Source organism: Cololabis saira, chromosome 3, assembly GCF_033807715.1.
Source record: "Cololabis saira isolate AMF1-May2022 chromosome 3, fColSai1.1, whole genome shotgun sequence".
In the NCBI taxonomy this organism is placed as follows: Eukaryota; Metazoa; Chordata; class Actinopteri; order Beloniformes; family Belonidae; genus Cololabis; species Cololabis saira.
The window spans coordinates 8,326,158-8,337,350 of record NC_084589.1 but is presented as its reverse complement, the minus strand read 5'-3'; the positions used below and the strand labels follow the sequence as shown (position 1 = coordinate 8,337,350).

Sequence of the window (11,193 nt, the reverse complement as noted above, 5' to 3'; positions counted from 1 at the left end):
CTGTTTGTTAGACGCAGTGTAAATGTAAATACAAACAAAACGGCATCCATTTTGAAAATCACAATATCAACTAACTGCAAGCAATAGTTATATGTTCTGACTGACTGTCACGCCACAAAATGGAAGCACAACAGATGAATTCTCTCCTTTATTTGAAATGTATGTATGTCGTTATGTGACACTAGATTGAGAGCTGGTTTAGAGGACGGCGTTTACGACAGGTAGGCCACTGCGTGCGGCTCCCGCTCCACCACGCAGCAGCTGACGAATACGCAGATGTGGTCGAGGTCACGCACGGCCTGCCAGCTGTCGCCGGCGCCGTCGTAGCGCTCCACTTTGCTGCACACCAGCGAGTCCTCGTTCTGGAAGCCTCCCACCACGTACAGCTGCTCCTCCAGCACGGCGATGCCGAAGCAGCTGCGGGTGTAAAGCATGGGGGCCGCCGTGCGCCTGTGCTTGGATACGGGGTCGTAGGCGGAGACGGTGGACACGTTATTGGTGCCGTCCTCGCCTCCAGCCTGGGAGCGAGAAGAAACACCTCATTTACATCCCTGGTCCTCGAGAGCAGCTGTCCAGCAGGTTCTAGATGTTTCCCTGCATCCAGAGCCGTCTGGGAGATTTGCGAGGCCCTGCGAAATGGCCGGGGGGGGGCCCGCAAAATTTTTGGGTTTTTCGGATCGGATCGGTTGTCTATATGCGCAATTTTAACTCTCCAATTATCAAAATACTGGATACCTTCCCCTGCCTCATCATCATCTCTTGCCTCGACGCGGGGCCCCACGGCTGCTTGAGACCTGGTCGGATCGGTGATTTTTGTAACAAATTTATCAAACGAGCCTTTCAGAGAGGCATTAAACTCTTCCATTATCTTTAGTTTTTTTATTTTTTCATCCCCTGATGGAAATTTCCTGAATCTGTCTCGTTCTCTCAACATTGTGTGACAGTTTGTTCCAACTCCACCCGTCTGGATCAGAGCAGCTTGTGTCTGCGCTTGGTCTGATCAGTTGTATTGAACAACAGACACGCGCATCATTGCACATATATTTATTGATATGCACAGACTAATACACATTTAGGTCTGTAATGGAACGTGACTGCTGATATTTATAATGGAAATAACGAAAAAAAAAACGAAAAAAAAAATTTCATTTTTTTTTTTTTTTTTTTTTTTTTTTCAAAAACGGCCCATAGCGCGAGGCCCCTTGGGGCGCAAGGCCCCGTGCGGTCGCACGGTTCGCACACCCCTTGCGGCGGCCCTGCCTGCATCAACACACCTGATTCTAATTGACGGCCGTCAGCTTGTCATCAAGGGCTGTACGTCTATGTTGATGATCAGTGTTGGGAATAACGGCGTTACCAAAGCCGTTATTGTTTCCCAGCAACGGGTAATCTAACTCATTACTATTTCAAAGGTTACAACGCCGTTACCGTCACTGACTGTGAAATGTGGCGCGTTACTACACACTGTTAGGATTTTATGAAATTGTTTAAAAGTTTTAAGGGTTTTTCTATAAGATTCTACACTGGTGTTGTTGTTGACTCCTGCTTTATGACTAGGCTGTTAAATAGTATTTCTTTAGGTGAAAACAACTGAGAAGAGAAACATATGTTTTAACACTGATGGGTCTCCTCCGTTATCTGGGTTGACATCTTAAGTAGGAAGCAATAAACAGGGACATACGACTGAAGTTCTGATATGTTTGCCAGATGGGGTTCACGTACAACGAACACCTCCCTTTTTAGTATAAATACAACTGGATCGATGACCACTGTGTGCATTTCTCTCCTGCCTATGTGGTTTGAGAAAAGTGTACCTCCAGCTGGAAAACATTGTGCATGATATAATAAAAGCTTGTATTAACATTTGATTCTGTTCACTGGTTTTCTTATGGTGCAAACGAACACGAGGATCTTTCAACACTGACATGATATGTAATTGATGTTATCCGACCTGACTCATTCTCAGTGAGTCAGGTCAGGTGAGTCAGGTTTGAAATGTAAAGTAACGGGTACTTGAAAAGTAACGGGTAATATAACTATTTACTATTTCCAACGTGATGCACCTGAATCACCTCAACCTTACTCACCTGACCTGACTCACTCAGAATGAGTCAGGTCTGATAACAGCAATTAGATATCAAGTCAGTGTAACGCGCCACATTTCACAATAACAGTAACGGCGTTGTAACGTCTGAAATAGTAATTTTTAAAGAACACCCATAACTGATTTCCCGTTACTGGGAAAAAATAACAGCGTTATTCCCAACACTGTTGACGACACAGCTCCGTGTATCACGGTGTGCTGGAAGCAGCGTAGCAACATGCTGGATAGCTGCTCTCCAGGACCAGGGTCGCTGACCCCTGATTTGCAATATTCCAAATGTATGTTTCAGACACATCAGACAGCTTCACATGCAACCAGAAACCAATGCAATGATTTGCAAAATTGATTTAAAAAACTTATAATGCAAAGTTCCCACATGCTGAAAATGGTTACCACGTAAATGTGTCCGTTGTAGCTGACGACGCCGGCTCCGTACCGAGCCGTTTCCATGGGCGTGATCAGCGTCCACTGGTCGGTGTCAGGGTTGTAGCACTCGGCAGAAAACAGAGGCTCCCCGCCGCTTAATCCCCCACAGATGTATATCTGGGAAATACAAAAATGTTCAACAGCATGGGACATTAAAGCCATGATGCCAACATGAAGTGTTCAATCTGCAACATTACATTTGCTATATGTTGTTGTGCTTTTACAATTTTATTGTACATATTTTTTGTGAAACAATTCAATTTTCAATTAAATTCAATTTTATTTATATAGCGTCTATATATAAACAGAAGTTGTCTCCAGGATCTTTCCAGGGACCAGAACATGACCCCCGAGCAATTATTAAATAAACATAACATAAACACTGGCAGGTGGAAACTCCCCTAATGGGAGATTAAAAAAAAACAAAAAACAGAAGCTCTAATGAGCTTAATCTTTGTTTAAATTCAACATTTTGAGGTTAGCATTCCACTGGAAGCACAGTTACTAGACAGATGAATACATTTTTAAGTCATTATGAACGAGGTTAGTACCTCTCAAATGTTAAAAATAGCCTACTAGTAAAACTGCTTCTTGTTAATCATAGCTGGGCCAGATACTGCGATATAGAGTTAGACAGATAATTTAAAAACATCTAGTTTAATGTCAGATGGCTTTAAAGGGGATGCAACCTTTTTTTCTTGATAGGCATCACAATTTCCAGAAGTTCTAATTAAACATCTGTGATTTTCTGACACTGTTCCATCCACTGTTGCTGTGGACATGAACAGAAATGCTCTAAATCCTCGCCCACAGGGATTTCCTGGTCTCCACTTGTTGAGGAGAACTAAACCCACGGCTTCAGAAGGTTTCTTTTCCTCCGGTGTGGTAGCACCCACCTTGCCGTGCAGAGCTGCAGCGCCAGCATCAGCCCTCCAATGGTGCATCGGTGCGATTTCAGTCCACTGGTTGGTGTTGGGCTGGAACCGCTCCGCAGACTTGAGTCTCCTAGAGCGATTCATGCCTCCCATGGCGTATATGAAGCCGTTCAGGACGGCCACACCGATGAAGCATCGAGGCTCATGCAACGACCCAACCTCTTGCCATCTTTGGGTGGCGAGGGTGAACTTTTGCACGCTGCTTAAGTAGTAATGGGTGTCACTGCCGCCAATAAAATAAATGGATCCCTGGAGGTGAACGCAACCGCAGTACCTTGGAAAAGGTTGATCATTCTGATATACTGTCAGCCAGCGGTCAGTTCGCACGTTGTGTAACTCGATCTTATCATTTGGACGACCGTCATGGAAGCCACTGATAGTAAACAGCAGCTCGGCGGGCAGGCGTGTGCGTGTGGGGGGTCTCTCCATGCTGGGGTCACGCAGGATCTCCACGGTGCTGGTCACCATATTCACACAGTCCAGGTTGTTCCTTACAGTATCATCTTTGCTCACAATCTCAACCAAGTACTCAATGGGCATTAAGAGCAGGCGGACCTGGACAGAAACAAGAACATTTGCAGATAGAGACTACATAAGTGATCACAATTAACACAGACTTGTACATTAGCCCTTACAAGGCCAAAACTCTAACTTGTGTTTCATCATTAACTGGTCTGTTGGTGGTGGTAGATACTTTATCTGCCACTTCAACTCATAAAACTGTGGTTGCAGAACTTCTGAACTGCATTTCAATCATTAATAGTTCATTTAATGTCCTGCCTTGACTTACGCTGGGCAGCAATGTGGTCAGGTGGTCCCTGCGTTCCTCGGGGGCAAAGCCGATCCAGCGGAGGATTGCCTCAAAAACAGCACTTTCCTGCTTCACGTTCAGCTCGTCCTTCTCTATGAAATACGTCAGCTCCTCCACAGACAGCTGCACGAACTCCTGGGAGAACCTTGCAATCTCCTGGAAGTGAAGCAGGATGTAAAGGCAGGCTTTCTCCCTCAGCTCGGGATACTGGGAGTGTTCTGCCAGTCTCCAGGCGACGATGCTGCTGTCGGAGCTGAGGTTTTTCTGCAGGAAGTCACAGCAGGCCTGAATGATGCTGTTGACATCGAAGCGCTGCGCTCCCGCCAACAGATCCAGCACGTTGTCCTCCGTCACTGTGACGGAGCCGGTGTAGGCGTTCTCCACGATGAGGCTCATCACTTTTGATGAAACGTCCGGGAAGCTGAAGACCTTCTGTGTTGGGTTGCTGCAGAACAGCTCACTGCGGGATCAACATTCAGGTTATGGAGCTAGAACAGTCTCAATAGTCACAAATGCACAGACCGATTCACAAATGCACAGGGCAAGATTCACACGTGGTAGGACAAGATACACAGATGTATTTCTGATGCACACACAAAGATAACCTGATTTACAAATGTTTGGTGGTCTGTGGACTTCACTGCATTTGTGTGTGAATTTTGAGTCTCCCCTGACTTGCCTCTATCCACAAATGTCTTTTTTTAAACATGGAATGATCCGTGCATGCAGCACTGCACGGCAAGGTAGGTGCTACTAGACTGGAGGAAAAGAAACCTTTGGAAGTCGTGGGTTTGTTCACCTCAACAAGGGAGGAAACAGGAAATCCCTGTGGATTTAGAGCATTTCTGTTCATGTCCACAGCAACAGTGGATGTCAGTGTAAGAAAATCACAGATGTTTAATTAGGACTGTATTGGAAGTTGTTCAGTTAAAGCGATTGAGATTAGCAAGTAAACACATTAAAGCAGCACAATGTAACTTCAGCTTTTGTTGAGTTTGGCGGCTCCTTTGGACAAAAGCGGTAGTGCTTTATCCAGAAAGAACACTACATGTCCCATGAGTACCAGCGTGTACTGCCGGAAAGATCCTGTTCCCGTCGCTGCATTTGTTTTGATAGTGAATGAGAGAAGATGGGACGGACTTTCAAAACTACTTTTCTGTTTTCAGCAATCGTTTGCAGGATGGATAGTGAAGAGGTAATGTATCTATTTTTGGCTAAACAATATAATATGACGAAGTTGAAAATCACTAAGTTCAACTTGGTTTTATTAGCAGCTGTCCTGTTTCAGCCAGATAATGCGCCCCAAACTACAAACGCTCTGATTTTGTTCTACTGCATCTTTTTCCTGTCACGTTTTTTAGTGGGATTTCGTCATAAATTAGTAATCCAACATACAACATACTTACTGACAGAATAAAAAAATACTTTATAACCTGTGAATAACTGAATGTTTTGCAGATCAGCCCTGCACAATTTTACAGTTCTCAGGAAAAATAGTAGAAATGTTCTATACATTTTCTTTGCATTGCATTATTTCCTCTAGTGCTGTAATTCTATTCAATTGTATTATTATTTTATAAAGCTTCCTCATTGCCAATTACACCATTTTATGATCACTATTATTATTCTGTGTCTGTTGTTGATATTGTCAGTAATTTAGAATTACCAAAACCCAAGACGAATGTGAAAACATTCTAATTTTGATTCTTATTGAACATAGAACTTTCCCATCGGTCAGACATCCCTCCTCGTCTTTTATCTCATGCCAGTGAGTGAACACCGGGCCAATGTTTATTCTTGTCCGGGCATTTTATTTATTTTTTTTTGTCCGGGCATTTAGCTTGTTACTCTCCCGCTTTCTTTTTTTCGCCTTCTCCGATAAAACTTTTATTTTCTTCGTTTTTTTCGCTGCTTCGGCCATGACACCAGCTTCTGCTGAGCTCTGCACTCCACGCCCCGCGCAGCTTTCGTCTCGACTCGGATCGGGAAGGAGGGGGAAGTGATGTATGCCGTAAAACAGTCAAAGCCGTTTTTTAGTGTGGCATGGTTCCTACCATCCACCTCAAAGTTACCTAGTGCCAGTGAAGGCGATACAGACCCCCTCAGACCATGACAGAGGTGTCATTAAACCTGTTATAAGTTGATGTACCATCACAATCACTCTGGAAATATTATATTAAGGTGGAAAAGTTACATAGTGCTGCTTTAAGTAGCGAAACTTGAATGATATGTTTGATTAGTGGCTCTGCGGTCCTTGCTGGGAGCCATGTTGAACTGACTGAAATTCACATCATATAGTGGTTTGAATGTCTTAATGTGGTTGGCTTATGAGTAAATCGTTCTGCACTTTGGGTGCGTTCTTATGATTGGCAGAAACAAGGAGGATATCTGATTGGTTGCAGATCATTCTGTGTTTAAAAAAAGACATTTGTTGTCTGACGCAAGTCAGGGGAGACTCAAAATTCACACACAAATGCAGCGAAGTCCACAGACCACCAAACATTTGTAAATCAGGTTAAATTTGTGTGTGCATCAGAAATACATCTGTGTATCTTGTCCTACGCACGTGGGAATTGTCCTGTGCATTTGCAAATCATCCCGTGAATGTGAATCTTGCCCTGAATTTGTGATTATTGAAAACTGTTCTAGCTCCATATTCAGTTTGCAGTGAAGTCAGAAGATGCATCATTTAAATCCACGTTATGTTAAGTATTGCAATGTAACACTTATGATCTCCCAGTGGATAAATGTTTGACTTGGGCACATTTCCATGAGCTCATTGCTAACTATCAACAAAGCCGATTACATCAGTGAAGCTGATGACGGAGCAGGCAAAGAATGTTAGTCTTCCACATCTCAGTTTAACTCAAAATCTATTTACAACGTTTATTAAAAGCATTTGAAGTTGCTCCATGTTACATGAAAATCAGGCTAAAGGATAATGAAGTACTTCATGAAAATAGCATGAATCCTTTCACCTGAAGTAGGAGCTGCAGCCGCAGAGGATGATCCTGTGAGCTTTAAACTCCCCATCTCCAACTTTGATCACGGCGTCGCACAGCGATTCCTCCAGAAGGAGCTCCTTCAACACAGAGTTGTCCATTCTCAAATGTAGCTCAAAATATTTTAACTACTGATTATTTGCCGGTATTATCATACTGTTTTTATTCGAAAATAATTCTATTATTCCCTTCTTTTGTCAACATGTCATTGGTTGTATTTTTTTAAACCAAATTTGCTGCAGCAACAATTGAACTTGTCAGTAGTTCTATTAATAATGGCAGAGAACTTCTTACACTCACCCAGCGCGGCAGATGAAGCCATAGAGTTGTATGTCTTCCTGAGAACATACAGGACTGTCTCAGAAAATTAGAATATTGTGATTTTCTGTAATGCAATTACAAAAACAAAAATATCATACATTCTGGATTCATTACAAATCAACTGAAATATTGCAAGCATTATTTTAATATTGCTGATCATGGCTTACAGCTTAAGAAAACTCAAATATCCTATCTCAAAAAATTTAAATATTCTGGGAATCTTAAAGCAGCACAATGTAACTTTCAGCTTTTGTTGAGTTTGGCGACTCCTTTGGACAAAAGCGGTAGTGCTTTACCAGTAGTGTGGCAGGGTTCCTACCATGCTCCTCAAAGTTACATAGTGCCAGTGAAGGCGATACAGACCCCTCAGACCATGACAAAGGTGTCATTAAACCTGTTGGAAGTTGATGTACCATCACAATGACTCTGGAAAGTTACGTAGTGTCGCTTTAAAGGAGCATGAGGCAGGATAGAGGCAGGATTTATGAAAAAAATTTGTATATGTTTCAAGTTTTCTAGTAATAATGTCAAGTGAAGCGTTCCAAACCAAAAAGAATGAGCCCTCTAGTGTATCTCTCCGTTGCCTTGAACAGGCTGTGTGCTGCAAAATGTGCTACAATTCGGGGGCTGAATTTCCCGCGCTGTCCTGCGGATGTGACGTAACATGACGCTGCATGCGCGTTCTCCCCGTTCTCCTGTGCCGGCTTCACTGTTGGCTGCAGTACCCCCAACGGCCGTCGTGGCGAAGGGTGGCGCTAGAGAGTCTCATTTCTTAAAAGGAGCCTCATGCTCCTTTAATCTTAAACATTTTTGTTTTTTTTAATTGCATTACAGAAAATAAAGAACTTTATCACAATATTCTGATTTTCTGAGACAGTCCTGTACATACTTAAAGACTTATACATTTTTCTGAAAATCACAGACAAGCATTCTGACCTGCTGACTGAAATAAAGTGTACTGGTTGTGCGGGAGCGTGTCTATGTTCCCACAGCCCTTTTTTCTATACAGATATATACATTTTTTAAAGACATCTGTTTCTGTACCATTAATCACAGTGCAATAAACACCACTGATAATAAAAAAGAAAGATAAAATTCCAAATAAATTATCAACCTTAAATAGCCATGGACATGTGTTTGTTTACAAATATCTGCATCAAGTAGGAAAAAATAATAATTGGGTGACAACAGACTTGCTGTTGATGAGGCATTGTGACAGCACCGTGGTCGACCTGAATATCAGCTTCCTACCCCCCCTGCAGAAGACGACACCTTGGAAGTTGCCTCAAACAGACTTGAAACACTCGAGCACCCCATGGGGTGATTTGGAACTTAGTGACAGTCATGCCAAATGCCCGATGGGGACATTTGGCCACAGATCACATCCAACTGTGAATTGCTTTTCGTCTGTCACTTGGCTGTGTATTCCCTGCCTTTTGCGCCTTGAATTTACTGTATAAAAGTTTTGTCGTCGAGCCACTCGAGCCACCCTGATCTGTGCTGGTCATGCCCACCGCCGGCTTACTGAATAAAACTCACTACACCACAAGCGGACTTCTGAACTGGTTTTGATAATATTCTTCAACAATTTGGTGCTGTGACCCGGATGACAATAGACCTTTGATGGGAACTCCTTTGTCCAGACCAACGGCACAACCAGTGACTTCTATCAAAATTTTCAGAGATAAGGGATCCACTTGCAAAATCCAAAATTATTGTTGCTGGGTTGTTGTCGAAAGTCTGTGAATTGGAGTGCCAGAGAATGGTTGACGTCATCCTGAAATTTTAGGTAAGTCCGCTGTGTGGTTATGAGCAGGGGTTATTGGGAAGGTTATTGTAGAGATGTTTAGGAATGCTGACAATTTCATAACACACAAACTGTTAAACTTTAACTGTTAAAGTCGCTGGATGTTTACGAGGTCTCGGCGAGACGCCTCCAAAATAAAAGCACTAAATAGCTGTCTGCTTAATACGTAATAAAATAAAAGCTGTTTTTCCATTTATTTTTATGTATATAGTTTGTCCAAGTGGTGTTGCCGTATTTTGCTTTCCAAGATGGCCGACGATGTTGGACGCGCATGTGTGTCTCAAATAGGGTAGCGACTCAAATCAGGTAGTGACACTGCGCTGTAAACTAATACAAGTAAATTGACTTATTTTCATAAAGCGCCTTTCTACAAAGAAATTTACGTTTTACGTTTCATTTATTCATTCACACACGCACTAATATACTTGGGAAACAGTTAGGCACCAAATATAATATATTTAATTTTCTCAGATGGCAAAAATAAGAACTTTATTGATCCCACATAGGAGTAATTCATGTTATATCAGCTATAGAGAACAAGGTAGTGCCGAAAAACAATATCCCCCCTCACAAAAATAAGAAAAATAAAGAAACATATTTTCTCATCAACAAAACATGTTATTTTATTGTCTGAAAAATGGCAAAAATAAGAACTTTTTTGATCCCACGTAGGAGTAATTCATGTTATATCTGCTATAGAGAACAAGGTAGTGCCGAAAAACAATATACAGTATATCCCCCCTCACAAAAACAAGAAAAATATAGAAAAATAGATCAACAAAACAAATATATACATTTATATACAAAATAAAAACAAACTATATACAAATAATAAAAAACTATACATTTATATACAAAACCTCATTTTTTTTTGTCTTTTCATTTCCTCCTTCCACTCCGCCACAGACTTATCACCAACAGCAGCTCTTACCACTGGGACAGAGTCCTCTGATTCAGCTCAAAGAGCTGAATGTTGTTCTGAACCATCAGCCTCGGGCTGCCAGCACCGTCTCCCTGATGGACACGTAGTCGGCGTGGATGAGGGACCAGCGGGTCTTCATGATCCTCTGGATGAGGGACCAGCGGGTCTTCATGATCCTCTGGATGAGGGACCAGCGGGTCTTCATGATCCTCTGGATGAGGGACCAGCGGGTCTTCATGATGCTCCCACGCGTGTGGGGGCAGGATGGAGACGGCAGAGCTGCTGCAAACGGCCTCCACCAGGCGGCTGCATCTGACCAGTTTGCAGGAGTTGAGTCCGAGTAGGCAGCTGGAAGACAGTGGAGGTGAGAAGCTGTTAAAATACGGCAGACGGGTAGACGACTCTCTGCTCATCCTGCTCTGGCAGGCGTTGCCAGAGTCTGTCTACCCGTCTCTCTCCGAGCCCCTGGAGACTCCTGGCTTCCACCAGGGCCCTGGCCAGTTTCAGGACATGCTGAAATCCCGGCTGGCTATCAGGACCCTGGACCTCCTCCTGAGGAGAAAATGGACAAGAAAAAGACCGTTGTGAACAAATAAAATCGGAAGCAGCCACATACAACACGATATTAAGAATGCTGTTGGCTTCTCAATCATGTAGATCTTCTGCAACACCGTACAATGTTTTTGTCTGGCCTCAACTTCACTTCTGTCACTTATTTAGGGCCCGAGCACTTACAGTGCGAAGGCCCTATTGTATCTGTAGGAATTTTTTTTCTTTATTATTCTTCTTTCTTTCTTCTGACGAATGGAGGGCCTTTTTGCCCCCCTAAACGTGCCCCAAAAGTCACCAAATACTTTTTTCTTTC

The 11,193-nt window shown here is 42.9% G+C and overlaps 1 protein-coding gene across 1 annotated transcript; it reads right to left on the bottom strand.

The window, feature by feature from the left end:
* Positions 1-212: 212 nt before the first annotated feature.
* Positions 213-7,379, bottom strand: LOC133440579 (kelch-like protein 10). The gene is made up of 5 exons (XM_061717894.1): positions 7,255-7,379; positions 4,256-4,736; positions 3,427-4,020; positions 2,498-2,647; positions 213-518 (listed from the first exon to the last, which is right to left on the bottom strand). Exons 1-5 carry the CDS (start codon positions 7,377-7,379, stop codon positions 213-215), a joined length of 1,656 nt encoding a protein of 551 aa, XP_061573878.1.
* Between the last annotated feature and the right edge of the window lie 3,814 nt (positions 7,380-11,193).